The sequence below is a fragment of the Vidua chalybeata genome, chromosome 2 (assembly GCF_026979565.1).
Source record: "Vidua chalybeata isolate OUT-0048 chromosome 2, bVidCha1 merged haplotype, whole genome shotgun sequence".
In the NCBI taxonomy this organism is placed as follows: domain Eukaryota; kingdom Metazoa; phylum Chordata; class Aves; order Passeriformes; family Viduidae; genus Vidua; species Vidua chalybeata.
This window is the reverse complement of record NC_071531.1, coordinates 138,301-165,570: the sequence shown is the minus strand read 5'-3', so window position 1 is coordinate 165,570 and position 27,270 is coordinate 138,301. Positions and strand designations below refer to the sequence as shown.

At 66.4% G+C, this 27,270-nt stretch overlaps 4 protein-coding genes across 9 annotated transcripts; 1 reads left to right on the top strand and 3 right to left on the bottom strand.

The window, feature by feature from the left end:
* Nucleotides 1-2,358: 2,358 nt before the first annotated feature.
* Nucleotides 2,359-11,106, bottom strand: TRIM3 (tripartite motif containing 3). 3 transcript variants are annotated; one of them, XM_053935873.1, is made up of 12 exons: nt 10,995-11,106; nt 9,875-10,016; nt 7,886-8,120; nt 7,310-7,470; nt 6,870-7,050; nt 5,796-6,519; nt 5,450-5,553; nt 5,003-5,170; nt 4,755-4,923; nt 3,972-4,042; nt 3,723-3,863; nt 2,359-3,051 (listed from the first exon to the last, which is right to left on the bottom strand). In XM_053935873.1, exons 2-12 carry the CDS (start codon nt 10,000-10,002, stop codon nt 2,899-2,901), a joined length of 2,235 nt encoding a protein of 744 aa, XP_053791848.1. In that variant the 5' UTR covers nt 10,003-10,016; nt 10,995-11,106; the 3' UTR covers nt 2,359-2,898. The 3 variants fall into 3 exon arrangements, with proteins under 3 accessions (XP_053791848.1, XP_053791850.1, XP_053791849.1); XM_053935875.1 differs by lacking the exon at nt 10,995-11,106 and adding an exon at nt 10,755-10,821; XM_053935874.1 differs by lacking the exon at nt 10,995-11,106 and adding an exon at nt 10,278-10,337.
* A 2,276-nt stretch (nt 11,107-13,382) lies between these two features.
* Nucleotides 13,383-18,982, bottom strand: ARFIP2 (ADP ribosylation factor interacting protein 2). Of its 4 annotated transcripts, none has more exons than XM_053968527.1 (9): nt 18,897-18,982; nt 17,908-18,015; nt 17,715-17,823; nt 16,709-16,819; nt 16,049-16,164; nt 15,717-15,938; nt 15,197-15,354; nt 14,944-15,118; nt 13,383-14,607 (listed from the first exon to the last, which is right to left on the bottom strand). In XM_053968527.1, exons 2-9 carry the CDS (start codon nt 18,004-18,006, stop codon nt 14,452-14,454), a joined length of 1,146 nt encoding a protein of 381 aa, XP_053824502.1. In that variant the 5' UTR covers nt 18,007-18,015; nt 18,897-18,982; the 3' UTR covers nt 13,383-14,451. The 4 variants fall into 4 exon arrangements, with proteins under 4 accessions (XP_053824502.1, XP_053824493.1, XP_053824511.1 ...); XM_053968518.1 differs by lacking the exon at nt 18,897-18,982 and adding an exon at nt 18,547-18,862; XM_053968536.1 differs by lacking the exons at nt 16,709-16,819; nt 18,897-18,982 and adding an exon at nt 18,547-18,859.
* Nucleotides 18,935-20,019, top strand: TIMM10B (translocase of inner mitochondrial membrane 10B). The gene is made up of 3 exons (XM_053968557.1): nt 18,935-19,117; nt 19,384-19,479; nt 19,553-20,019. The coding sequence occupies exons 1-3, from the start codon at nt 19,079-19,081 to the stop codon at nt 19,748-19,750; spliced, it is 333 nt and encodes a 110-aa protein (XP_053824532.1). The 5' UTR covers nt 18,935-19,078; the 3' UTR covers nt 19,751-20,019.
* Nucleotides 20,020-20,418: 399 nt separating this feature from the next.
* On the bottom strand, nt 20,419-27,215 carry LOC128802237 (F-box/WD repeat-containing protein 7-like). Its single transcript, XM_053968506.1, has 13 exons — nt 27,138-27,215; nt 25,883-26,062; nt 25,241-25,564; nt 24,721-24,803; nt 24,237-24,375; nt 23,797-23,931; nt 23,585-23,708; nt 23,368-23,504; nt 22,618-22,731; nt 22,205-22,386; nt 21,874-22,099; nt 21,115-21,325; nt 20,419-20,857 (listed from the first exon to the last, which is right to left on the bottom strand). The coding sequence occupies exons 2-13, from the start codon at nt 25,976-25,978 to the stop codon at nt 20,589-20,591; spliced, it is 2,040 nt and encodes a 679-aa protein (XP_053824481.1). The 5' UTR covers nt 25,979-26,062; nt 27,138-27,215; the 3' UTR covers nt 20,419-20,588.
* Nucleotides 27,216-27,270: the final 55 nt, after the last annotated feature.

The following is a 27,270-nucleotide window of genomic DNA, read 5'->3' as shown; positions in this document are numbered from 1 at the left end:
GCACCGGCACCGGCACCGGCCGGGACCTCTCCGGACCCTGCCCGGCACGCACCACCGGATACCCCCGAGTACCCCCCGGGACCGGGAGCCCCAGGCCTTGCCGGCAGCGGGAACCGGGCGGAACGGGGAACCTTCCCCCCGGTGATACTCCCGGGGCCGGTGACCCGGACACTGCCCGTGCCCGCCCCAGTGTTCCGGCTGTTCCGGGCGGGCAGCGGGATCCCCGGTGCCACGGACCAGTTCAGCCCAGCTGAACCCCCGGTTACGCCTAGCGGCATCCGCCAAGGCGCCGGCACCGCCGGTTTCCGACCCGCTGCCCTCACACCGGCACCGGACAGGGCCGGGGGCAGCCCTGGGACTCCCTGCGGCTGCCGTGCCCCCGGAACCCCCAAACCCCCGGCTGGACCGGGAGGGCCTCGAGGCTCCCGGCTTTTACCAGCCCCGGAGGGGAGCGGGGGTCCGGCCGGGAGCAGCGATGGTGACTCGGTGTTCGGGGTGCCAGCACCCTGCGGGCGCCGGTCTGATCCTGTGCACGATCACAGCCTTTCCGTTTGATGGGACCTCCAAGGCTGAGTCCAACCCGTGACTGATGCCCACCTTGTCCCCAGCCCAGAGCACTGAGTGCCACCTCCAGGGATGGGCACTCCAAACCTCCCTGGACAGCCCCTTCCAGGATGTGGCAGCCCTTTCCATGAAGAAATTCCTCCTGATGTCCAACCTGAACCTCCCCAAGTACAGCTTGTGGCCATTTCCTCTTGTCCTGTCACTTGTTTCCTGGGAAGGTCCCCCCTGAGCCTCCTTTGCTCCAGGCTCAGCCCCTTCCCAGCTCCCTCAGGAATTCTCCAGCCCCTTCCCACCTCCCTTCCCTACCCTGGACACACTCCAGCCCCTCCAGGTCTCTCCTGCAGGAGCAGAACTGGACACAGTCCTCGAGGTGTCACCCAGTGTCCAGCACAGGGGACAATCACTGCCCTGAGGGACAATCCCTGCCCTGGGGCTGGCACAGCCCAGGTGCCATCGGCCTCTTGCCCACCTGGGCACACCTGGGCTCGTGTCCAGTCACTGTGACCAGCACCCCCAGGGCCGTTTCCCAGCCCCTCTGCCCAGCCTGGGGTGTTGCGGGGGTTTTGGTGACCCGAGCAGAAGACCCAGCACGGGCCCTCGTTGACCCTCACGCTGTTGGCCTTGGCCCATCAGTCCAGCCTGGCCAGACCCCTCTGGGATCCTTCCTGCCCTCCACATCCCAACCAACCGTGTGCAGTCCGTGGACTCAGTGAGGACACGCTCCACGCTCCACCCAGATCACTGACAGCTCTGTGGGACAGCGCTGGCCCCAGCACCGAGCCCTGGGGAGCCCAGCAGTGCCTGCCCCCCCTGGATGTGACCCCATTCCCACCCCTCCCTGGGCCTGGCCCTCAGCTAGCTGCTCCCAGCAAGGAGCACCTGTCCCAGCCAGGCTGCAGGTGCTCTGTCAGGTGTCAGGGAGACAGAGATGGTGCCAAAGGCTTTGCTGAGCTTCAAGCACGCACACCCACACCTGTCCCGCAGCCACCAGGTCACTCTGTCCCAGCAGGAGACCGAGTGGGTGAGGCAGGACCTGCCATTCCCCAGCCCCAGCTGGATCTGATGCCCTGGCTGTCCTGCCCATGCTGTGGGACCCACAGGTGATCTGTTCTAGGGCCTTCCCAGCATCAGGACCAGGAACAGGCGTGGGTCCCTGGATCCTCCCTCCAGCCCTGCTTGGGAATAGGGTCACTGGCCACCTCTGGGGCCTGGGAGCCCCCAGGGGAGGGGGCTGGTGGGGGATGATGAGTAGGGTCTGGGTGAGCTCTGCTGCCATCCAGAACCCCCCACGGATGGCCAGAGTTGGTGAGGACCAGGCGGAGCAGCTCCGTGACCCCTGGTAGCCCCTGTGGTAGCCCCGGGGATCCACTGGCCCCAGGGGTCTGTGCAGCTCAGCAGGTCATTGACCACTTTCTCCTAGGTACACAGACCAGTATGGACCAGTTCCTACTCCTAGAACAGACCAGTCTGACCCAGTCTCCATGCCAGTATAGCTCAGTCTGACCCAGCATAAGTACGGACCAGTCCAACCCAAACCCTGCTGCCAGCAGAGACTAGTCTGACCCAACACAGATCAGTCTAACCCTGTCCCCACTCCCAGTCCCTCCCTGGCCCTGCAGATGGGTCAGTGCTGGCAGAACGCCCAGGCCAGGCAGACACCCATGGTGCCACTGAGCTCCAGGCACCGTTCCTGTCCCTGCTTGGCCTGGCACTGTCTGGGGGTGTCCAGCGCAGCTGGCAGGGCCCACAGGCCACGGGGGCTGTAGGGCAGGGTGTGTGAAGGACAGGCAGGGCTATGGGGCAGCACGGGGCCAGGGTACTTCCAGAATACTTTATTTTGTACATACAGTTTTGTCAGCGTGCGGCAGCTGCCCCACAACCCCCGGAGCCCCCCAGAGCTGTGGAGCAGCAGTGCAGTGGGGCAGCAGGCACACACAGTCACCCCACAGCTGGGGAGGGGAGCTGGGGAGGTGGGGGGCAGCCCTCAAGGGGCATGGGGCTCTGGACTGGCCACCCCACAGCCCCCCACAAGCCCTTCTAGCAGCTCCCCCTGCCCCTCACACCCCCCACTCCTTGGGAACCCTGTCAGCAGGGGCAGTGTGATGCTGGGCCTGCTGTGGGTGAGGGGCCAGACCATGACCCCCAGGCAGCCCCCACCCCACGGGACCCATCCTCACCCCCCCCCCAGGCCCGGCTGCCCCCTGGGATAAAGTGCACATGAAGCCAGGATGGCGCTTGGGGGGCAGGCGAGGCTGTGGGGCAGCCGTCACCCCACGCGCCGCACTGCAGCTGCAGGTCCCTCCTGCCCGCAGCCGTGCCCGCGTGTCCTGCCCGTCACTGCAGGTAGCGATAGGCCTTGAAGCAGTGGTTGCCCGAGTCGGCCACAACAACGTGGCCGTCGGAGGTGAGGGCCAGCCCCTGTGGCCCGTACAGCGGGTCAGCCGCCGTGTTGATGTAGGACAGGAATGAGCCCGCGCTGTCAAACACCTGCAGGAGGTGTGTACAGTGTGCCCAGTAGCCCTAAGGCCAGGAACCCCCAGCCCTGATAGCCCCTGGACCTGCAGGATGCACTCCCTGTGGGGACATGTGGTCACGATCCCTCCTAGTAGGATAGGGATCCTCCCCTATTCCAGTTAACTCAAGACCCTTCTCAGTTGCTCCCAGGTGACCCCACACCCCTTCCCAGTCCATCCCAGTTCCTCTCAGTGCAAAACTCTTCCCAGTTCCTCCCAGTTGATCCTAGGCCCCCATGGACCATTCCCAGTTGACCAGAGACCCTTCTTTGTTGATCCCAGTTGTCTCCAGTTGCTCACAGTTGTCCCTAGACCCCTCCCAGCTGACTGCAGACCCTGCACAGACCCTTCCCAGTTGCTCTCACTTAAACTGAGTTGTGTCCTGGTTCCTGCAGGTGCCCCACAGCACCCACAGCACACACCTGGGCTGGGGGTCAGGGATGGCATGGAGAGGGGACAGTGCTGAGCCCCCCTGGGGGGATGTGTGCAGGTGTCTGTGCAGGCACAGGTGTGCAGGTACAGGTATGCAGGTGCACGCACAGGTGTCTGTCTGTACTGGTACAGGTGTCTGAGCAGGCACAGGTGTCTGTGTGTCCGTGCATGCACAGGTGTGCAGGCACAGGTGTGCAGGCACAGGTGCGGTACCTGGATGCGGCTGTTGCCCCAGTCAGCCACGATGATGTTGCCATTGCTGTCCACGGCCACCCCTGTGGGTGCGTTGAACTGCCCGTTGCCCTCCCCGTGCGACCCGAACTTGAACAGGAACTCGCCCTCAGCGTTGTACACCTGGTGGGCACGGGGGGGACAACACGCAGGAGTCATGGGGGGTCGCTGCAGCCCCCCAGCCCTGAGAGCACCAGGGGGTTCTCAGCACCTGCCTGTGGCTGCGCTCACCTTCACAGAGTGGTTGTGGAAGTCAGTCACCACGATCTCGTTCTTGTTGTTGACAGCCACAAAATGGGGTCCTGAGGAGACAAAGGGGCTCAGCCCAAATGGGTCACAGGGAACTCATCCCCAGGACTGGGGTCCCAGCCCTGAGGGGAATGGTGGGGTTCAGCCCTGGCCCCATAGCAGGACCAGGATGGACCCAGAGCCCTGAGATCTGGACAGAGCCCAGAACTCAGAGCCCCCAGGATGGAGCCAGTGCCAGAACCTGAGCCCAGGGCCCCAGCCCAGAACTGAACCCAGAACCCAGACCCACAATCTGTATCCAGAACCAAACCCAGTGCCCCAGTCTAGGACACACAGCTCAGGACTCAGACCCAAACCCAAAACCTGGAACCACATCCCAGCCTGGGAACCAAAACCAAACCCTGTACTCAAAGAGCCTGGGATCTCAGTCCTGAACCAGAACCCAGAGATAGAACCTGGAACTGGATCACCAGCCCAGAGCACTGAACCTGGTGCTGGACCTAGAATCAGATCCTGGCTCCCTGTCCAGCCCCAGAACTCAAAGCAGAGCTCAGAAGAAGTCCTGAGCCCAGAACCTGAACCCACAGCCCAGAACCGGATGCAGAAAGCCAGTCTAGAACCGCAGCCTGGACCTGTCCCCCAGCCTCAGGCCATTCTTGAGGGTCCCAGTGCCACCAGCCGCCCCAGCAACATGGGGCACACAGTCCTGCCTGCCCTGGTCCCTGGGGAGCCCGAGGGCTCACAGCTGGGGGGTCCCAGGGATACCTGCAAACTGGCGCTCAGCGGTGCCGCGGGAGCCGAAACGCGCCACCAGCTTCCCGTTGGGCTGGAAGATGAAGACGCAACACGCCTTGTTGTCCACCACGATGATGTGTCCGTTGCGGTCCACGGCAACGCCCTTGGGGCCCATCAGCCGGCCCGCGCCCAGCTTTGTCTGGGGCGGACAGACAGTCAGGACAGGAGGTGCCACGGACCCCCCACCCCACAGACCCTGCAGCCCTGCTTCCACTCACCTTGAACTTGCCCTCAGGTGAGAACACACTGACCCAGCGGTTGTCGTAGTCGGCCACAATGATGTCACCATTGGTGTCCACTGAGACCCCCGTGGGGCGCTGGAGTTGCCCCGGGGAACGCCCCCGCACCCCGAAACGCAGCCGGAACTGCCCCTCGTTACTGAACACCTGGGAGGGCAGCAGCGTCAGGGGAATCGGGGGAACACCCCCACACCTTGAAACGCAGCCAAAACTGCCCCACACTGGAGAACAACTGTGGGGACCGGGGGAGCAGGGGGAGTCAGTGGGGGTCCTGGGAGAGTTCGTGGATCACGGAAGGGGAGGGGTCAGTGGGGGTCCCAGAGGTCCACACCTGCATGCACTGGTTGTTGTTGTCGGGGTCAGTGGGGATCAACAAGAGTCAGTGGGGGTCCTGGGGGGGTTTGGAGGTCCCAAGGGTGTCCATACCTGCACGCACTGGTTGTTGCTGTCGGCCACGACGATGCGGCCGGCACTGGATGTGGAGATCCCCTGCAGGTTGGTGAACTCGCCCTTCTCCCGGCCACGGCTGCCTGCAGGCACCAGTCAGGGGGGCACATGGGGCCCCAGGAGACCACTCACCACCCCAGTAAACCCCTGCCACCCCTGGGATGCTCCACCACCACCCCAGGGAGCCATGAGGAGCCCAGGGTGCAGAGACCCCACCGTCCTGGGGAGCCCTGGGGAGCCCCTACAGCTGTGGGGAGCCCTAAGGAGCCCCCCATCATCCCAAGACACCCCCACCGGCCCAGGACCCCCCGCACGCCCTGCTCACCGACGCGAAAGATGAGCTCGTCCTCGATGGGGTTCTCCTTGCGCTTGGCGCTGCCGTACATGCTGGCGGGGCGGCGCAGGGCCTTCTGCCGCACGTGCCCCCCGCCTGGGGACTTGACGCGGCGCTTGGCCTCCTCGGGGGAGGGGGGCACGTCGCTGGGGCGCAGGGCGCGCGCGCGGAAGGGGGAGCCACGCACGGGCTGCCCGTACAGCAGGATGGACAGCACAAAGTCACCCTCGGTGCGCGGCGTGTACACCAGCTCGTAGGTGCCATTGCGGTTGTCCTGCACCTCGGCCTCGGCCGCGGCGCCGTCGGGGCCCGTCACGGCGAAGCGCAGGCGGGCGCCGCCGCTGCGCACCAGCGCGCCGTCCTTGTCCTTGGTGGTGACGCTGAGCGAGCAGGGCTGCCCCACCACGGCCTGGCGCAGCCCCTCACCCGTGGCCACCGTGGTGTGTGCCGTGGCGCTGGTGGTCAGCAGCGAGCCCAGGTTCTGGATGGAGCGGCGCAGCCCCTCGGGCTCGGCGTGGAACTCGAGCTGCGCGTTCTCGTGCGGGTGCTCGGGGAAGGGCCGCGCCGCCAGCTCCCGCAGCCGCTCGCCCATCTGCTTCTGTACCAGCAGCACCTCCGTGGCTGAACCGTGGTGCAGCGCCTGCTCTGTGAACGCGCAGCTGCTCAGGATGCTCTCCTGGCCCTGCCGCAGCACCTCCAGCTGTGCCTCCAGCACCTGTGGGACCAGGACATCACCTGTGTCACCACATGGGACCCCGGTGCCAACACCCACACTTGAACCACATCCTGGCCCTGCTGCAGCACTCCAGCTGCCCCTCCGCGCATCCTGTGGGGATGGCACATCTCTGTGGTGTCCGTGTGGGACCCCCACACCCAGCACCCCTAACCAGTGCTCCTCCTGCACCCGCACCTGCACCGCAGCTATGGCCACAACCCCAATGCTGGTGCTGCACTGGGACCCCAACCGTTGCACCAGCCGAGCCACTGGCACTGGGGTATGGCTGGGGTACCCACACACCCTCCCAGGAACGGCTGGTGAAGGGCACAGAGCCCCAGGTGTGTTACCTGCTGCTTGGCAGCACAGGTGGCTTCCAGGTCGCGCAGCAGCACCTCCCGCCGCTGGCGCAGCGCTGCCTCCAGCTCCTCGAAGCTGCTCCCAATTTCTGCCTCGGCCTCAGCCCGGCGTTGCCCCAGCTGCCGGCTGATCTCGGCTACCAGCCCCACAGCTGCCGCCAGCTGTGGCAGCCTGGGGAGACATGGGGACCCCCTGAACTCCCAGATCCCCACCAACCCCACCTGAACCCTCGAGCCCCCCACAGCACCCTCATCCAGCTGTGGTATTCTACAGGAGGATATGGGCACTCCCTGAATCCTCAAACCCCACAGTACCCCCGATGCCCTCAGCCACCCCTCCCCCTCTACCATGTGTGGGTGGCATCAAGCTGGCACTGCCACCAGTGGGAGTGGGGCCACGGGGACCCCCAGAAACCCCCTGCCCCCCGTACCTGGCACGCACAGCGTCGAGCTGGTGCTGCAGGGCTGCCTTGTGCTGCTCCAGCACGTCACGCAGTGGCACGGTGCGGTGGTCCCGGTGCTCCCGCCGCTCCCCCTCCGTGCACTCCCGGCACATGGCCGTCTCGCAGGGCTCGCAGTAGAACTCCATCACCTGCCACACCTGCGCTCACCTGCTGCCCCACACCTCAGCCCACAGGACCCTGCATCCCACCCCAAATCACCTCCTGAGCCCACACAGCCTCTCCCAGACTCCCTGGACCACTGCAGCCTCCCCAGACCCTCTCTGGACCCTTTCTCCAAGGTCTGCATCACCCCCGACCCCCCGTGACCCTCACAGCCCTTCCAGATCCTCACAGACCTCCTCAGCCTTCCCCAGATCCCAGTCCTCCTAAAGCCTTTCCAGCTCCTGCAGGTCCCCAGCCCCCTGAGTCACATCAGCCCTCGGGACCTCCCCAGCCCCCCTGGACACTTGCAGCCCCACAGGTCCCTGCAGCCACTCTCTACACCCTGAGCCCCTGGAGTCCAGCACAGCCCTCCCAGCCCCTCCCCAGCCCCTCGGGCCCCACCTTTCCCTCGTGGTTCGGGCAGCAGAGCGGCTGCCCGGTGGCGGCGCCCAGGGGGGGCAGGGGTGCAGGGGGGGCCCCGCGGGGGTCAGGGTCCCGCTGCAGCACCTCCATCAGGTTGGTGATGAAGAAGTTGTTGGGCAGCGCCGGGACCCCCCGCTCGGGCAGGATCGAGGTCTGGCGGCACACGGGGCACGACAGGGACAGGCTCTGGGCCGGAATGTAGTTCTGCAGACACCTGGGGTCACAGGGGTCACGGGGGTCACCGGGGCCAGGGGTCACACGGGGCATGACAGGGACAGGCTCTGGGTCAGGATGTGAAAGGGGCAGGGACAGGAATGGGGGCTGTGGGGGCGCAGGGGGTACGTGGGACCAGATATAGGGACAACAGGGGGACAGACAAGGGGATGGATGGGGGGACAGGACCTGCTGGGGATGGGTGATGTGGGATGGCGGTGGGGGGCAGAACAGGGGGATGAAGGGACAGATGGATGGACAGGGAGATGGGAATGGATAGGCAAGTTGATGGGGGACAGAAGGGGGAACATGCCACCTAGGGCTGGGGGCAGAGTGGGATGGACAGATGAACACGAGGGTCAGGGTGCAGGACAAGGGCATGTGGAGAGGCCTGGGGACAGGCAGCAGCACGGGGACAGATGGATGGACAGGGGGGCTGCACACAGTGACAGTGGGAGCAGGATGGAAACATGGGGCAATGAGGGACACAGGGAGAGGGGGGCAGCGAGACGGACTGAAGGGTTGGGGTGCAGGCAGAGAGCAGGGGGAGAGATGGACAGACAGACATGGGGGCTGTGTGGTGGAACACCGGGGTGTGAGAACAGGGTGGGAGGGACAGACAAACCAGGGGACAGATGGGCAAGATGGTGAGGCTGCAGTGTCACACTGAGGTGCAGGAGGAGGACAGACGGACAGTCACATGGGGGGGGCTGCGCGGTGTCACACTAGGACGGGAGACACAGATGGACAGACAGACAGGAGGGCTATGTGGTGTCACACCAGGTGGGGGAGCGGCAGAGGAGCAGGCAGTCAGACAGATGGACAGGATGGACACGGGGCAGCAGTGCCAGTGCCCCTGGGGAGATGGGCGGATGGATGGACGGAGCAGGACCAGAGGGCTCTGGGAGCACAGAGAGAGGGGGCCATCAGCAACAAGACCCCCCAACTTGGGGAGCCCAGCCACGGTGCCCCCAGCAGCCACACTCGGGGGGCTCAGGGGATGTGCAGCCCTCCCAGACAAGCGGGGTGTGGAGGGCAGGGGGGTCCCAGCACCGCCGTGGGCCGTGGAATGCAGGGGGGTCCCAGCCCCCACCTCTGGGGACCCCATCTCTCACTGGGGAGGGCAGGGAGTGCAGGGGGGCCTGGCTCACCACCAGTGGGGGTTGAGGGGGGGGCTCTGCTCACACTGAGGGTTTAGTGGGTGCAGGAGGGGTGCAGTGGGGCACACTGGGGGTGCAGCTGGTACTGCTGGGGTACAGGCTCAGGGACAGAGGGGGATGCAGCAAGGCAGAGGGGGGCTAGGTGCACTGAGGGGCAGAAGGGATGGATGCTGTAGGGGCAGAGCAGGCTGGGGGCTGCAGGGGGGCAGTAAGGACATGGGGGGTGCATTTGGAAGGTCACAGTGACAGGGCTGCAGTCAGGATTCAGTGGGGTGCAGGGGGGCCCAGGGCACAGTGGGGATGTGCTGGGGAGGGATGCTGGTGGGATGCAGAGGGCATGGGAGGGGTGTAGGGGTGCTCAGAGACAGGGTGGGATGGAGAGTAGATGCCAGGGCACAGAGGGTATACCGGGGGTGCAGTGGGGTGCAGGGAGGGGCCCCACCTCTCACAGAAGGTATGCAGGCAAGGATTGGGTTCAGGGGGTGCAGGGGGACTCAGGAGGGGTTCAGGGGTCCCATCTCTCACAGAAAGCGTGCAGGCAGGGATGGGGTTTGGGAGGATGCAGGGGGCTCAGGGCGGGTTCGGGAGCTCCCACCTCTCGCAGAAGGTGTGCAGGCAGGGCAGCACCTTGGGGTTGCAGTAGCGGTCGAGGCAGATGCTGCAGATCAGGAACTGCTGGTCAATCTGCCGCACCACCGGGCTGGCGGGCTCATGGCGGGCCATGGTGGCTCCTCAGCCTGGGAGGCACACCACAGTGAGGGGCAGGCACCCTGCAACACCCCATGGGGCTCCCCGGCACCCCACGGCCACTCCCAGCCCCAACCCCACACAACCCCCACCCACCCCACAGGCTCGTGGTGGGTCACGGCAGACCCTCAGCCGGAGAATGGAGGGAATTTAAATGCTTGGGAGGCACTGCATGGCACCCTGCAGCCCACAGTGCCCTGCAGCCCCCTGCCCACCCCGCAGCCCCACAGAGGGCCACAACGGACACTCACGCTGTACATGAGGGCTCAGCACCCCGGGGCACCCACAGCACCCACTCCAAGGCATCCCACAGCCCCTGGCCCCACAGACACCTTGTGGGGCACACACGGGGACTCCCCCTGGCCCCCCCCATGCCCATGAGCTTCGGGCACCCGCAGCCTCAGACACCACCGTGTCCCACGGCGCTGCCCTGCCCCACCTACCCCCAGCCCCTCGGAACCCACTGATCCCACAGCCCCTTCTCCTCGTGCGCCACGGCGCCCGGCCCCATCCACCGCCTACCCCACAGGGCACCCACGGCATCCACCCTCCCGCCCCACGGGGCACACCCCAACGCCCCCACCCTCCTCCCGAGCCCCCCAGCTCCGACCCCACCCCTGTCCCACGGGACACTCCTCACCCCCTCCCTTGTCCCCTGTGCCCCAGTGACCCCCCCCACAGCCCCCTGTCCCCCCTCGCCCTCCGTCCCTCGCCCCGGCCCCGCTCACGGCGCTGCGGCGGCTCCGCGCTCCAGGCCCCGGCCCCGCCCCGGCCGCCATTGTGCGGCACCGCCCCCCCCGCGGCACCGGCACCGGCACCGGGCGGGCCCGGGGGTCCCGCACCCCGCGGGGCCCCCGGGGGTCTCCAGCCGCAGCGATCCCGCCCCGCGCGCCCTTTACGCACCCGCGCCCCACAGGTGGCGCCCCCCCGGCCCCGCCCGGGCCGCCCGCCGGCCCGGCCGCACTCACCCCCCCCGCAGCCCCCTCCTCGCTCCTCGCGGGCCCCACGGCGCATCCTCGGCCCCGGCCCGGGATGCGACAGGGAGGCGGCCGGGCCGGGCGGCACCAAGCGCGCTCCGGAGGGGGAGCGGGAACGTGCCGCCGCCTCCCTGCTTCACGGAGCCCGCGCCCCGGGACACCCCACTGGCGGAGGCGAGGCGTCGCCGCGGGACGCGTTGCCGCCCCCGACTGGGGGGCTCGTGGGGAGGGTTCCGTGGGAAAGTGGGTAATGTGACCCCTCAGCCCCCCCCCCCCCCAACATCAGTGGTCTCGCCTGGGCTGTGGCTCTGCAGCTGGGGGGGGGGGGGGGGCTCCGCGCATCCAGGGGTACCCGGCTGTTGCCACGGCAACCACATCCCGACCCCGAATTTGGGGGGGTTGACCCCAAATTGGAGGGGGAAAAGGACTGGGGAATGTGAGCATACACTGGTGGGTGGGGGCATGGCGGGGCGGGGGGGTTACCGAGTGTGGGGTGACAGGCGGTATAAATTGGGAAGTAGGAAGAATATAAAAGGGGGATAATGGGGGAATAAAGGGAAGGTCAAGGCGAACAGGTGGATATAAAGGGGGGCGAGGGGGATGCACAGGTAAAAAGAGGGGTAAAATAGGGGTTATAGAGGGGTGGTATAAAGCAGGTACAGGTGGGTGCAAAGGGGCTATAAAGGGGGGATAGGAGTAAAACCAGAGCCAGTAGGCCTGTCCCAGCCCCTCAGTTTGTAGGGGGCCCACACTTCTTCCCACCTGCCAGCTGCCATAGCTCCTCCACGTGGGACTCCCCTCATCACCATCACCCCCCCTCAGCTGGTACCCCTCCACCCCCAGGGCAGGGGCCCCACTCGGTTCAGGACGTGGCATCAAGCCCACCTGCTGCAGTTTCCCGGGAATTCCAGCAGCTCCTGGCTGCCTCCTTCGTGTGAGGCAGGTGGGGCAGCGAGCGGGCACTTTTAGACAAGGCATCCTGGCAGAGCTGGAGCTCAAGGGGTGCAGAGGAGGTGCCCCTATCCCCAGCCAGGTCACTGCCGGAGTGGGCCGTGGGGGGATGATGGCCACAGGGACAGGAAGGTGCTGACCCGGCCCAGCATATCTGGGGACCCATCAGGGAGACCCATCAGCTCCAGGATGGACCCAGAGCTCTGCCATGAACCAGCCCCCCAATAAATCTGTCCCAGTCCACATGGGGGGCCCCAGCATGGTCCCCTGACCCTCCACCTTGGCCTCAGTGTCTGGAAGGTTCTGCAGCCAGGCCAGACCTGGTTGTGCACCTGATGGCCAGTGGCCCAGGAGCAAGGATGATCATGAGGGTGATAGGGAGTGACCTGCTCTGGAAGCTGGGACCCACCCCCAGCACCCTCCACTCCCAGCCAGGCACCACCAGAAGCAGCAAAAGGTGCTGAGGCTCAGTGTGTCCCACGGGCACCTACAGCACAGCGGGGATCGGTGCTGGGACATCTGCAGCACAGGACGACCAAGTGGGCTCCCCTCCACCAAGGACCTCCTCTGGCCCCCCACCCTCACCTCCAGTGGCTCCTTCTCCCCACAGAGGCCCCTGGTCCTTCCCCAGTATCCCACAGGACCCTGTGGATGGGCCTGGGGGCACAGAGCAGGTGTCTGAGAACAGCCCTCATCCCTTGTGGGGCAGACACCCACCCGACCCCCATAGCTCAGGGATTGCCCACATCCATGTCTGGGGAGTGGCAGGACCCCATGGGAGGGTTTCAGTGTTCCAGGGGGGTAGGCCAGAGGGAGAGGGTGTCCAGGAGGAATGTTCAGGGGAGGTTGGGGACCTTCTGAAGGGAGTGTCCTGGGGGTGTCCAGGAGCCCCAGGGGAGCAGCAACCAGAGTAGGAACAGGTTGAAGGGTGATGGAGGAAGGCAGCAGATGGCACCAGCCCCAGTGCCTGGCCTGGGGAAGGGGAATCTATCCTGTGGGACTCCTGAGCTCTCAGTGCCACCAGTGGGACAGCGGTGATGGGGCCAGGAACCAGACCAATCCCACCCAGACCAATCCCACCCAGCTTCCCCCTGCAGCACCCCCCATCCTGGCCCCATTTACTCCCACCTGGTCCTGGTTCATGCTGGTGCCCCGGGACTGGAGCGAGGGGTGGCTCCCCTCACCAGACACAAGTGAGCAGGGTCCCCCCAAGCCCCGTGCTCACCCCCCAGAGCCATCTCTTTCGTGCTCCAGCTCATTCCCCTTCCGAGCCTGGGGCCCCAACAAGGAACAGCCAGTCCCCCTTGCCCTAGGGCTCCATCAGAGTCCTCAGCGTTGTGGGGCTCATGCCCCCGTCTCCCACCCACGCTGGCAGCCCCAGCCCGCAAGGTGCAGCCCCTCCTCGTCCCACTGCAGCTCTGCACACACTGATCTGTACCATTTATTTGAGATTTTACAGAAGTCAGGGGTTTGGGGGGTCAGACCGTCACCAGGGCGGGGCAGGGGGAAGTCGGATCCCGACATTAAATTATGAGTTAAATTAATGAGCAAGAAAAACCAACAGTTTTGTCTCAGGAGAAAGTGCCCAAGTGCGGGGGTAGGTGGGGGGGCCCTCATGGCTTGGGGGTGAACCCTGGCCAGGACCCCAGCCCCCCGTGTGCAGCACACGTGCCCCAGTCCCGGGACACGCATGTGCCCGCACACGGACACGCATGGACATGCGTGCACCCCCTGTGCCTCCACTGACGTTTGGTCCCTGCTTGGAGCCCCCCTGTCCTCTCCCAGGGTTCCAGTGGACCTGTGCCTGGCCAGCGACTCCCCCCTGCCACTAGCAGCAGGGCACAGGGACCCCTCACCAGCCCAGCCCAGGATGCCACAGCTCCGGGGAAGCAGGGGGGGTCTTTGGGGGGGTGCAGCCCCCTGTGAATCAGGAGTGCATGAGCAGCCAGGCTGGAAACACCTGTGAACAGCCTGGAGGGGGCCAGGGTGTCCCTGGCACTGGCAGGTAGAGCGGGAGCTCCCCTGGGTGCCAGGTGCAGCAGGGTGGCCCCGCAGCCTCTCCCTGGCACAGGGGGGCCCTGCCCCCACCCAGCTCCACTGTGCCACAGGGCAGGGGGCTGCCTGGGTGGAAGCTGGCAGTGGGCCTGGGAGGGGTGCACCCTCATCCTGCCCCAGGGAGGCAGAGGGGGACAGTGGAAGGTCCTGGCTCACCCCAAGGTGAGTAGGGTGTCTGGGGGCAGCAGCCCAGCGAGTCCCCTTAGGAGTGTCAGGGGCAGGGGGGGGCTCCAGCTGTCTGCTCTGTGGGGTCTGTGCTGAGGAGCTGCTGCACCCTGCCCTGAGCACGGCTGTGGGATGAGGGGGGACCCAGCCCACTGGCAGCTCCCCACACCTGGTGGCCCCCCCCATCCAAGACCAGGCCTGGGCTGTGGCCCCCATGAGCCCCTGGCCACAACTGAGGTCCATGTGTGCTCCTCCATCCGGGGGGGGCACAGGGAGCTCACTGCTCCTCCAGCCAGGAGGGCTTCTCGGCGCCGGGGGTCTTGAGCTTGATGTTGAACTGCTTGAGGGTCTGCTCAAGCTGCTGCTGGTTCCCAGCAAAGTACGCAGAGATGGCGTTGTGGAAGAGCAGCAGTTGCTTGTGCATCACCTTGATCTGGGGGGGGAGGGGATCATCACTGGGGGGGCCTGAGCCCACCCCAGCAGCACAGAAAAGGGCTTGGAAAGCCCTCTGAGACCCCTTGAGTGCCACCACTCCCCCTCTGCACTGCCCTTTCCACCCAATTTGTGTCCTTGAGTGACAAATCCAACATGGATGTCAAGTCCCTGCAGGGACCACATCCCTGCGCCTCCTATCCCTGCACTTCCCTCCCATCCCTGTCCCGAACCCCTCCTCCTCATGTGCCCCATCTCTGCATGCCCCACCTCTCTCTTGCATCTTCCATTCCTGTGCCCCCCATCCCCACCCCACACCTCCCACCCCTGCACCCACCTTGTTCTCCTCCAAGAATTTGAGCTTGATGGCCACGTCTGCCCGCAGCTTCTCGTACTTGTCCTTGTGGCTCTGGAACTGGCTCTGGGCCGCGTCCAGGCGGCTCACGGCGCCGGCGTCGCGCGGGCCCATGCTCAGCTCCTCCAGGTCCGTGCGGTACGCGTCATACTCCAACCTGCGTGGAACCCCCGGCATCACTGACCTGCCTCCAGACCTCCCCAGAAGCCTGAGCCCCACGAGCTCCCTGTCCCACCTGGCTGTCTCATACTGCTTCACTGTCATGAGCGTGTCCTCCATGGTCTTGTTGACCAGCGTGTTGATGCTGGACACAAAGAAGTTGACGGCGCCCAGCAGCGTCTCCCCGTTCTTGCACAGCAGCTTCTGCGTCTCCGCGTTGTACCCAAACTCCTCCTGGGGACAGAGGGATGGGGGCACAGGTGAGGGGGCCATGGATCACATCCCCATTCCCCTCCATCAAGGGTGCTGGGGGAAATGCCCCCTGAGACTACTGAGGCCAAGCATGACGCAGCACCACCGAGGCCAGCACCAGCACAACAGCCACTCCTGTGCAGATCACGTTCCTGCCCTGGTGTCCAAGTGTGACTCCCCAAGTCCTGACCCCCACAACCCCAGTGTCAAGCCCCAGCTACCCCTGCCCCCCCAGCCCTAGTGTCCAGGTGTCCCCTCCAAGTCCTCGCACTCCCCATCCTCCCCCAGCCCTGGTGCCCAGGTGTCCCTGCCCTCACCCCAGTGTCCCCCTAGCCCTGGCACACCTGGAGCTCAGGGGATTTCTGGCTGAGGTCAGCAAAGGCGTCCCCCAGGGCGTGCTGGGTCTGTACGAGGCTGTAGAGGTGGGCCGTGAGTGCCCGTGCCAGGTGCAGGACGCTCTCGTACTTGCGCTTGGTCTCACGCAGCAGCTCGATCTGGGTCTCCAGCTCCAGGTCCACTGTGCGGGACCCCCGGCCGAAGCGCTCCGAGAGCAGCTGCTTGGTGCACTGCAGCAGGGGGACACCAGGGACCCCAAGGCACCTGTGAGTCCCCCAGACCACTCTGAGAGCAGCTGCTTGTGGGAGGGGAGCAGGAAGGCCCGCTGGTGTCCCCTCACCTTGTAGGTGTTGATCCCCCACTTCTTGACAATGTCAAACTTCTCAACGGCAATGCCACGCACGACCTCCTCTCCACCAGGTGGGGGTCCGGGGGGTGGTGGGTGCAGCCCAGGGCCTGGCACAGGGACAGGGATAGGAACCTGGCACCAGCTCCACAAGGGTGGCAGCCATGGGGACCAGGCAGCCCCAGCCTCCAGAGCCCTTGTCCTGGAGCTGCTGTTACCACAGCAGCATGCCCAGCTCTGGGCATATGCCCAGCACTGGCTCACAGGCATTGTGGTGAGGACCCTGCTCCTGCCAGCCCCACTGAGGGTCCCACACAGGGGCACAGACCCCACCCCAGCTATATCTGCTTGCACCAGGCCCTGCCCCATGCTGCTGACTACCCTCACCAGGCTGGACACAGGGGAAACACTGCCCAGCAGCACTGGGAGTCCCTCAGGTGGGCTCCAGGGGCAGGGTGGACCCCCCTGGCCAGGACCCACCTCTGAGCCCCCTGGGCCCACCAGCGCTGTCATCTGTCCCAGCACAAGGATCAGCACCAGGACCAGGCTCTGGCCATGACACAGCTGCCACGGGGGCTCTTACCAACGTCCCTAGGGAGGCCCGGAGCCCCCAGACCCAAGGGACGGCCTGGGGTGGAGTGAGGGGCGCAGTACCTGCGGGAGCCGTGGCCGGGCGGGCCATCCTACGGGCAGCAGGCGCGCTGGGGGGCACCGACGGTCCTCGGGGGGGGTGAGGGTGGACAAGAGAGCCTGGAAATGGGGGGGCTGCGGGAGCCGAGCAGGGTGGGGCGGGACAGGGTGGGGGCACAGGGCATGGCACAGTGGGGTAGCCAGGGCAGAGGGGACGGGGGGCAAGGGACAGGGACGAGTGCGCGGGCGGGCGGCAGCGGGAGAGCGACGGCAGCAGGTGAGTGTTGGAACCCAGAGACACGGCCACAGCCACACAGACGGACTCCCCAGCCCAGGAAACCCCCCACCTCTGGCCCCTGGGCAGGAATCCCTGCACCCCAAGGGCTGGGCAGGCCTGGCATCACGGGCACACCAGGACACAGAGACACAGGGACACCAGGCCAGCAGCGGCGGTGCTCCGGGGAAGCGCACACCCGTGCACTCGCCCTCTCTGCCCACACAGACCTTCCTCAAGCTCTGGGGGACCCTCAGAGAGAGATCTGCATGGAACAAGGACAGTGGTGCCAGTTCTCCCAGGGTGCAGAGCCCAACTGGTGCCACTGTGGCCCGGTCTGACTAGGAGAGCAAGAAGGGCTCAGTAGGGTGTGGGCTTGGGGCCCCCTGCCTGCCCCCTCATCCCCAGCACACTCCAGAGCTCCCGATGCACGTGGACCAGGACAGACCTGGGATCCTCCACCAGAGCAGGAACTCGGAATCCCATAGGGATGTCCTGACCAGGGGGATGGAAATTCCCAGCAGAGACCCCACCCTGTGACAGGGGAGCAACCCAGGGAGAGCAGAGCTGGGGCAGCAGCCCCTCCTCTGCCATCAGTACATCCCACACGCTGGCCCTGCACAGAGCCCGAGCCCACTCAGGAGACACCTTGGCTAGGCTGTGGCACAGCCTTGTGCCATAAATCAGGGGCACTGAGGGGAGCTGAGCCCCTTGGTCCCACGATGATCCCATTCCCTCCCAAGCCAGCCCCAGTACCTTTGATGGTGCCGGTGGGGATGATGCCCTCGGCCGTGCCCCCATAGCCGCCTGACACAATGCTGGTCTCATTCAGGTTGGGTCCCGACACCATCACCTGCTGCAGGTCCTGGGAGGCAGAGGAGCACAGGGGGCTGAGAGGTACAGCCCTGGTTCAGCCCCAAACACCCCCCGGGGTTCCTGACCCCCAGACCTGCTCCAGGCCATCGTCCTCGGGCAGGCTGCTGGTGTCCCCGTTGCTGCTGATGGGGATCTCCATGGTGGCTGCCTTGCTCAGGATCCCGTCCGACATCCTCAGGGCCTGCAGAGACACAGCCGTGGTGCTGGGCCAGGACCACCCCCGGCCGGGGGCACCAGCCAGTGCCCGCGGGGCTGTGGCGGGACAGCAGGAGGCTACGCCGCGGAGGGAGGGGCCCACACCGGCAGCCGCTGGCTCTGAGCAGAGGCTGCCCCCTGCCCCGCGCCTCCTGCAGCCACTGCCCAGCCCGGCTCGGCCGCCTCTCGGGACACCCCTGGCTCCCAGAACGGACCCGCAGGGTGGCACATCCCAGAGGCGCCGACCCCACTGTGGCTCCCACACCATCACGCCCAGGACTCCCGGGCTCCCCCGCCCCTCGGGCCGCACTCCGTGCTCGCTCTCACAAACCCCGCCGGGGATCCCCGCAGACCCTGCCCCGGGACAGCGGCGCTGGCAGCGCCCAGCACGGCCCCGGCCAGGAGGGCGCCGGGAGCCACGTCCGCAGGAGAGCGGGAGGGGGCCCGCTGCGCCCGGACCGGTCCGGGCACATTCCAAAGCAGGCGGGGCCCGGGGCGGGCTCAGAGAACCCGTTACCTGTGACCTGTCCCCTCCCCGGCGGGGAGAGCGCCCGGCCCGGCTCTAGGGTCGAGCCCGGCGGGCAGGGGCCGTCACTGCCCGGGGCCATCCTGGCCGGAGAACGGCCCCGCAGTCCCCTCCGGGGCGGGCGGGGACAGCGGCGGAACGGACCCCTCCGCAGCCACGCACGGCAAGGCCCCGGGACGGGACCGACCTCCGAGGGAACCCCCGGTGGCCGCTCCTGGCGGAACCGGCCCGAGCGGGCGGCGGCGGCCCCAGCCTCGCTCCCCGGGGCTCTCCCAGCCAGGCTCCGCCGGCCCCGCGGCCGCTCACCCTGTCCGGCCTCCCCGGCCCGCCCCCAGCCCCACCTGCGCCCCGGCCCCGCCGGGCCCCCCCGCGCCGCTCCCGCTCCGATCGGCCCGGACGCGCCGAAAGTGGCGTCAAGGGCCCGGAAGTGGCGTCATCGCTGAGCCGGACGGAAGTGACGTCTCTGGGAGTTCGGCGGGTGGTCCCGCGGGCGCGGAGGGACCGGGCCCCGGCCCGGCCCGGGATGGACCCGGCGGCCGAGCACCGGCAGCAGCTCCGCAGCGTGAGCGCGTGGGCCGGGGGCGGGGAGCGGCGTGTCCCGCGAGGCCTTCATGGGGGGTCCCGGGGCTGTCGGTGTGGTGGCGTGTCCCGGCGTGTCCCGAGAGCTCCGGCTGGGGGATCGCGGGGTGCCGGGGTCGCAGGAGAACCGGTGGGGCCCTGGAAAGGACCTGGGCGTCTCGAGCTGGCCGGGGGGCACGTCGGGACTCGCGATGGGTTTCGGGGGTCCCGGACCGGCTCCGCCCGGTGTGACCCGCTCCTGCTCCCCAGCTGCGGGACTTCCTTCTGGTCTACAACCGCATGACCGAGCTCTGCTTCCGTCACTGCGTCTGCAACCTCAACTACCGGCTGCTCACGGGCCGCGAGGTGAGCGAGGCACGGGGGGCCGCGGGCCGCAGGCCGGGTGTCCCCGCGCCCCCTGATCCCCGTCCCCCCGCAGGAGTCGTGCCTGGACAGCTGCGCCGCGAGGCTGGTCCGCGCCAACCACCGCCTGATGGGCGCCTACGTGGGGCTGGTGCCGGCGCTGCTGCAGCGCCGCGCAGCCGAGCACGGGGCTCCAGCGGGGCCACCCGGACTGCCGGCCTCCTCTGAGCCGGCCCCGGGCCCCGCGGGAGACGCTCCCGCTGCCGGCACGTAGCAGCAGCTGGCCGCAGCTCCCCGCGGCCGTCGGACGCGACTGGCAGCAGCCCGGCCCCGTTGCAGCCGCAGCAGCTGCAGCCCTGCTGCGCTGGAGCTCCAGGCTGGAGCAGCATCTGCACTGGGCCCCGGCAGCCCCGAGCAGCGGCTGGGCTATGCAGGGCACCAGGGAGGGGGGGCACAGCAACAGGGGCAAGGCGCCCCTGGCCCTCCTGGTTGTGGATTTCTGGGAAGTGGATTGTGAGTACCAATAAAACATCTTCACTGTAATGGCTCAGTGTGACATGTGGGGAGGGCACCAGAACCCTGGCCCCTATTCCCTACTGGGTGTGCTGGGGGGAGCCCATGGCACAACTGGGAATCCAGAGAATTGCACCTAAACATGATACAAACGTCTCCCTGCAGGACCCCCGTGATCACCAGGACACTGTGGGGCCCTGAACATTCTCACTACAACTGGCAGGTGCAGAGCAGGCACTCAGGGCAGTATGAGGGGGCAAGGGGGGGTAGATGTTAGGCACTGCCAGGCCAATGCCCACCAGCTAAGGGCATGTGTGTGCACGGTCCCTGGGAGACCCTGGCCTCTTCTCTCCCTGCTGCAGCCCCTGGGCAGAGGGCGTGAGCTGCGGGCCCAGGACAGGGCTTAGGGCTGGTAGGCACTAGCCCCAGTACAGAAATAAATTGATATATTCTGTGTACAAAACATGCTCCTGCAGGCCCGGCCGGGCACTCCCGCGCATATAAATAAGGCCCGGCCTGGCCTCCCCTCTGTCCTGCCCGCGGGGGCCAGCGCCTGCGCCGGGGCCACCCCTCCCGCGGGACCCCCGGGCTGGCCGGGGTCACTTCAGGTCCACGTCAAAGTCCAGCACCAGCAGCTTGGTCTCCTCGGTGCCGTTGCGGCTGCCCACGGCGCACACCAGCTTTGTGTTGGAGGCACGGATGCGCCACACGACGCCCCCCGAGCCCCCGCTCTCCAGGGCCACGAGGTTTCGCACAAACTCCCCTGTCTTCAGGTCCCACAGCTTCACTGTCCCGTCATCTGAGCTGGTCACCACGAACTTGGAGCTGAACTGCAGGCAGGTGACAGCACTCTGGTGCTTGCTGGGACCTATGGGGAGGCACCCGTGAGCCCCACGTGCACCTGGGCCACCCACTGCTGTGTGACATCTGGCACCGCAGAGCCAGCCAGGCCTGGCTCCTCAGGGACACCCACCACTCTGTCCAGACACAGCTGGCAGCTTGCAGCCAACCCAGCCCCAAGAGCAAGGAGCTCCCTCCCACCCTCCAAGGGAGAGCTGCCCCTTCCCAGCCCCCTGATGGAGGGAACACCCCACTGCCCCCCGAGGGCGAGGAATCCCCTCTCACCCTGCAGTGTCTGCAGGCACTGCCCCGTCTTGATGTCCCAGATTTTGACAGTGGAGTCAGCGTTGCCAGAGACGAGGATGTTGTCACGCAGCTCCATCCCACTGGTGAGTGACTGGTGCCCCATGAGCGTGTGCAGGCAGTTCCCACTCTCCACATCCCACACGCGGATCGAGGTGTCCAGGGACCCGCTCACGATGTGTGTCCCATCAAACTGCCAGAGAGAAGGGGGTCCAGCTCAGTATCGAGGACAGGAGTGTCCCTGGTTTGGGTAACCACAGCTCTGGCATCCCCTGGTTTGGGATACAGCACCCCCAGTTCCAGCACCAGAGACCCCAGTTCAGCAGCTGAGACATAGGCTTGCTCACGCATCTTTTGGCTTTTTGGACTGTAGAAATGCTCCAGGGAAGGGGCATGGAGTAGTGTTTGTGTCCACAGCATGTGTGTGTGGGAAGTGGGGTCAGGAGGACAGAGACTGTCCCCAGAGGACACAAACAGGATCCATGTGTCCTTGCAGGGCAGATACACCCCCTTCAGGGCAGACATGTCCCTGCAAAGCTCACAGGGCTTTGCATGACACAGGCACGGCCTATTTGTCCCTACAGCACATGCGGGACCGTTGGCACAGCTTGTGCCCATGACTGGAAGGTAGGGGAGAGATAGGGCAAGCCAGCAGGAAGGCAGGTTGTAGCTGCAGGGAGCGGGGAGGGCAGGGTTGCTGGAGGGGGGAAGCAGCAGGAGGGGATGCGTGCGGGGCCGTACCTGCAGTGAGTAGACACGGTTGGTGTGCCCCTGCAGCGTGTGGGTGCAGCTCTCGCTCTCGGGGTCCCACACCTTGACCGTGTAATCGTAGGCACCGCTGACCACCTTGTTGCCGTCGTACTGCACGCAGCGCACAGCTGCCACGTGGCCCATCAGCACGTGCAGGCACTGCCCCGTCTCAATGTCCCAGAGCCGCAGCGTGGCATCCCGGGAGCCACTCACCACCCTGCAGGTGAGGGGACATCTGGGGCTCAGCTGCCAGGGCAGCCTGGGGGTAACAAGCCTCACCCCCGTGGATATCCCCCCTCACACAGCACACGCAGTCCCGTACCTGTTGCCGTGCAGGTGCATGCAGCGCACGGTGGAGGTGTGTCCGTACAGCGTGTGCACGCACTCGCCGCTGTCAGCGTTCCACACCTTGAGTGTGCGGTCAGTGGAGCCACTGATGACAATGCTGTCCCTCATCTGGGAGGACCAAACCCCCCCAGTGTGGCCCACCAGTGTCTGCACACACTGTGGGGAACAGAACGTGAGGGACAGGTGAGCCTCTCACACTTCCCCACCTCTGAAACAGCACAGAGGAGCAGCACAACTCCGTGTCCTTATCATAATGGGCCCAAACCGATCTCAGCAGTCAGGGTGTATCCCCACCTGTGCCCAGCACAGGGAGATGGTCCCTGCTCCAAACCCCTGTGGCGCCAGTGACAATGCCACACTCGCTTGCCTGGTGACAGTGACACTCACCTCCCCTGTGACAGCTGACCACACTTTGAGCGTGTTGTCATCAGAGCCGCTTACTATGCGATTGCCACAGAACTGCAGGCAGGTGATCACATGGTCGTCGTGGCCCTTCAGTACCTGTGGGAGTACAGGAGTGTGGGGGGGGCAGTGTGGTCCCTCCCAGCCTGCAGGACCCCTCAGCACAATGAGCAGTAGGAAGGCAGCAGGAGCTGTGGGGAGGAAAGGCAGATGGGTCTCCAAAACACCTGCAGCCCCTGATGCTTCTGCAGGGCAGCAGAGCTGGGGTGTGTGGTGTGTCTGGCAGCTGCTGCAGGGGCAGGGGTTACAGCAGCACAGGGAGGAGGAGGCTCAGGAACCCAGCAGCAAGAGAAGGGCTGGTGGGGACTCTGCCCAGGGGCAGGAGGGACCCTGCACAGAACACAGTTGAGCCCTGTGATGCTGCACCTTCCCTGGGTGCTGAGGCTGGCTGCAGCCCTGCATGGGGCCTTGGGAAGGAGCAAAGGAAAGGACCCCCTTCTCCAGACCCAGGACATCTCATTTCTGCTGCCCCCACTGCTCTGAGCAAGCCAGATCTGCTCCCCATGGCAGATCCTGTACCAGCTTCCCCATGCCAGGGACCTGAGGTCTGTCCCCAGAGGGACTCCCACCAGCCCATCAGATCTCCAGGTTCCACCCCTGGCAGGGGCACTCCCAGGCTCACCTTGGGGACCACAGCTCCCTGGAGTCTGTCCCCGCTGGGACACCCAGACCTACCTTGGGGGGCCGCAGCTCCCCACTGCGCCAGTTCATGTCGATGCGGTGCTGGCGCAGGAAGGCGAATTTCCAGGGGCTGTACATGAATCCGGGGCTGAGCAGGCGTCGCTTCCGCAGGTGTAGGGGCTCCTCGATCCCTGCAGGGGACAACACAGTAGTGCCTCCCCTGGGTCAAGCCTGGGGTGGCCCCCCAGCCCCCACCCGGGAGGACCCTCACCTTCCTCACGGCACTTCTCCCTCCAGAGCAGATTGTCCTCAGCCAGGACTCTCCAGTAGCGGCAAGTCTGGGCAGCACGGAGCAGGTCCCGTGGCTCCAGGAAAGACAAGACGTACAGGGCCAGCTATGGGGGGGACAAAGGTCACAGAGGGGTCACCGGGGGAGAGTCAGGCCAGGCCAGGCCAGGCCCCCGGTCCCCAAGTTTCACTCACCTCCTTGGGCAGCAGGGAGATGAAGTCCCGCTGGAACTGGGGCTCGATGACCTGCATCATGTACTTGATCTGCGCCGGCTCGCAGCGGTCAATGAGCTCATCCAGGGCCAGCAGCTTCTCAGGGCCGCTCCAGCGCTGCAGAGGGACCCCCAGTGACCCCTGGCTCTGTGTCCCCAGCTAGCCCAGCCACAGCCCTGGCAGCCAGGCCTCTTGTCCCAGGCCAGGAGCCTGAGGCAGGTGGAAGTTTGGTGGGTCACAGGTGCTGTGTGACAGGTGACACCACCCCTGGCCAGGTCTGAAACCTCTTCTGTGTTTCCCCACACAAACAAAACTACCCAAAACCCACCATGGGCCCAATCCCTGTACATAGTGGGGGATCCCTTAGGGTCAGCTCCCTCCCATCATACCCAGGCTGCCTGGAGCCACCAGGTGAGCCATACCTGGAAGGTGCGGAGCCAGTCCTGTAGCTCAGGTGGGGGAGCCACCGAGGGGATGCGACGGCGCCGGGCCTGCCCCACCTTGGCATTGCGCAGGTCCCCAAAGGTGGTCGTGGGGCTAGGTGTACAGGGACCCAGTGTCCTGGGAGAAACACCGGGCACAGGTGAGACCATGGCACAGCTGGCATGTGCCAGCACTGCTCCGGGCCACAGTGCTCCAGAGGTATTGGAACTGGTTGCCACCAGTGAGAGCTCCACCCCACTGACCCCTTCTCTTTGCCCCCACCCTGCTGACCCTTTGCCCAGACATACAGCCCAGCCTGCTCAGCAGAGAGGCAACCGGTCAGGGCTGGATCTCACCTGGGCCGACCCCTGCTGAACCCAAGTGGCTCCACCACCCTCCTGGGGAGGGCAGCAGGAGCTATGTGCTGCCCCAGCGCACAGAACCCCCTTCACCAGCTGCACTCAGAGCCCCCCCACCCCTCACCTGCCATAGTCAGAGCCCTTGCACAGCTTCTTCCCGGGGGACAAGGCCCGGCCATCTGGACCATTCTCTGACTTCCGCTTCATCTGTGGGACACAGCAGATTGGAGTGGCTGGGAGAAACCCAGGTAGACCCCTGAAGACTCCCTGCCCACAGCTGATCCTTGTGGATCCCTACAGGCCACCTACTCACAACCAACCCCTGCAGGCCCCCTGCCAAGAGCTATGGGGCAGACCCCCACCTGCTCTCGCTTTCTCCCTTCACGGTCCATACAGCAACAAAGGATCCCCACGCAGGGCAGGGGGGCTTGCACCAGGGCCAGCTAGAGCTGGGGACCAGGGTAGCACCTCCTTCCCCCACCCTGTGACCAAGGACCCCCATGCAAGGCAGGGGTCTGCATGGGGGACTGGGGCAGTATCTCTTTCCCCAGCCCCAGCAGCCAGGCAGCACGGAAGCCCAGCCCCATTTACCCTCCCGCAGGCGCCCGCAGTCCCTGGCCTCCAGTCCCTGGCCCCCCAGGCACCTTGGGGCGCAGGTGCCGCAGCAGCCCCCCATCCCCAGTGCGCTGCAGGTAGTCGATCCAGCGCTCGCCCAGCGTGTAGTACAGGTATACGTTGCTGCTGTCTTCCCCCTCCTCGCTGCAGCAGCTCCCTTCTTCCTCCTCCTCCTCCTCTTCTTCCTCCTCCTCCTCCCTGGTGGACCTGGGGGGCTCCTGTGGTCCCCGCCCCCCAGAACCATCAGGGTCTGCTCCGGACCTGGGGGTACCCTTCCAGGGGTGCTCCGGCTCCCAGGGCCCTGGCGCCGCCGCCTCCTCCTCCTCCTCATCTTCCTCCTCTTCAGCCACCACCTGAGCAGGGAAAAAGCAGGGAGCAGGGCTGACCCTGCACCAGCCTTGGAGAGACCCCCAGTCTCCTGCTGGAGACCAGCAGCAGGGCAGGGGCCGGGAGTGCTGCTGGATGGCAGCCAGTGAGAGCCAGGGCCCTGCAGCACAGCGGCTCAACTCAACAGCACTGTGGGGGATTGCAGGGCAAGCACAACCATGAGCTCCTCCAGAATCCTCCAGGTGCAGTTCTGTCAGCTCGCCACGAGCTTCCCCTGAGCCCCCCCAGAGCCAGACCTCCTCCCTTGTCCTTGCACCTGGCAGCAGGAACCCTTCTGCACCTACCTGTGCCGCAGGTGCCCTGTGGTCCTCACTGTCCCCCAGGGGAGTGGGGCTGGCTCGTGGGGGCCCCTCGGGGCCCGGGCACCGCCGGCACGTCATGCGCTGGCTGTTGAGCTCCAGGATGCGTGTGGTGATGCCCTTGACGTGCAGCAGGTCATCCAAGCAAGTGAAGCCCTTCAGCTCCTGCACGGAGGGAAGTCAGCCCTGCCCAGAACAGAATCCCTCCTGCTCCCAGAGCCCCCTGCCCAAGTGACCCCACACAGCACTGTGAAAGAGGGGCAGCAACCCAACGCTGCCAGCTGTGGTAGGAGCACTGTGCCCCCCAGATGAGCAGAATGGGGAGCAAGGCCGCAGCTCCAGGGCAGGGGAACAACTGGATATGTGCAGATGCACACATGTGAGGCACCCACGGTCCCGCGGGTGCAGGATCCCAGCCCTGACCTGGGATCAGCTGCCTCCCTGCGTGGCTCCCGGAGCACCTGCCGTGGGAGGAACCTGGCGGGGCCGGGCTGTCCTGGGGCAGGACTCCACAGACAAGCAGCGCAGCCCACGGGCTCGGGAAGGGTCCGACTGGCCCTTCTGACCGGGCAGGGCTCGTTTTACTCCCCACAAAGGGCTGCAGTAGCAGCACCACCTGGGACAGGCCCCGCTCCAAACTACCCTCCCTATGCATTACCGGTTTCTACCCTCCTGCCTCCCGGTGTTCCCAAGCGCGTATGTCCACAGCATTTGGACATCCAGCCCTCTAGCTCCTTTTCGAGCCCCAGACATGCCAAGCGTTCCCAGCCCTGCCTCGCCCGGCCGCGGCGCTGCCCATCCCTGCAGCATCGGGACACGGCTGCCGCTGACGCGCCCGTACCCGCCGGGCTGCGGCCCGCGGTGCCGCCCCCACTGCTCCCGCAGGGTCTCGCCCCACCATGGGCGGTGACGGCGCTCGGAAGCCGTCGGGCCGCAGGCCCAGTCCCGTTCTCCCGGCGCCCCGCTCGGGCCCGGGGCGCTGCCAGGACCGGCAGGAGGGAGGGCAGCACCGGGGGCGGCACCGCTCGCCCGGCCCCGCGGGCTCGGGGCGAGACTTGGGGATCTCGGCCCCCCACCTGCCCCGGCTACCAGCACGGAAACAGCGCTGTCGCCCCCGCGGCCCGCATCCCGGGACGGACAGCGCCACGGCCACCCCCTCCTCGGGGTCCCGGGCCCGGGTCGTTGAGCGTGGGGCGCCGTCCCTGCCCCCCCCCCCGCACCTCTCTCTTGCGGACGATACCGCGGGCACGGCGGCGGCCGATGCCGCTGAGGGCACCCTCCAGCTCGGCCACGCCGGCGCGGTTGATGTCGAGCTTGGCCCCGGCGGGGCCCGGCCCCGACATCCCGGTACCGGTTCCGGGCGCTGCCGCCGC

Bases quoted from the DNA above. Each gene is read 5' to 3' on its own strand.
- TIMM10B (XM_053968557.1), top strand. From the start codon at position 19,079: ATGGACCCGGCGGCCGAGCACCGGCAGCAGCTCCGCAGC. The intron at 19,118-19,383 runs GTGAGCGCGTGG...CCTGCTCCCCAG, and splicing joins ACCGGCAGCAGCTCCGCAGC to CTGCGGGACTTCCTTCTGGT. The intron at 19,480-19,552 runs GTGAGCGAGGCA...GTCCCCCCGCAG, and splicing joins GGCTGCTCACGGGCCGCGAG to GAGTCGTGCCTGGACAGCTG.
- LOC128802237 (XM_053968506.1), bottom strand. From the start codon at position 25,978: ATGACGTGCCGGCGGTGCCCGGGCCCCGAGGGGCCCCCACGAGCCAGC. The intron at 23,505-23,584 runs GTGAGGGTCCTC...TGTCCCCTGCAG, and splicing joins GGAGAAGTGCCGTGAGGAAG to GGATCGAGGAGCCCCTACAC. The intron at 21,326-21,873 runs GTACGGCCCCGC...TCTCTCTGGCAG, and splicing joins ACCGTGTCTACTCACTGCAG to TTTGATGGGACACACATCGT.
- ARFIP2 (XM_053968527.1), bottom strand. From the start codon at position 18,006: ATGTCGGACGGGATCCTGAGCAAGGCAGCCACCATGGAGATCCCCATC. The intron at 15,355-15,716 runs GTGTGCCAGGGC...CTCTGTCCCCAG, and splicing joins AGAAATCCCCTGAGCTCCAG to GAGGAGTTTGGGTACAACGC. The intron at 14,608-14,943 runs GTGGGTGCAGGG...CTCCCCCCCCAG, and splicing joins AATTCTTGGAGGAGAACAAG to ATCAAGGTGATGCACAAGCA.
- TRIM3 (XM_053935873.1), bottom strand. From the start codon at position 10,002: ATGGCCCGCCATGAGCCCGCCAGCCCGGTGGTGCGGCAGATTGACCAG. The intron at 5,554-5,795 runs GTGAGCAGGGCG...TGGTGCCTGCAG, and splicing joins CGAGCTCATCTTTCGCGTCG to GCAGCCGTGGCCGGGAGAAG. The intron at 5,171-5,449 runs GTATGGACACCC...CTGCCCTCCCAG, and splicing joins GCAACAACCAGTGCGTGCAG to GTGTTCAGTAACGAGGGGCA.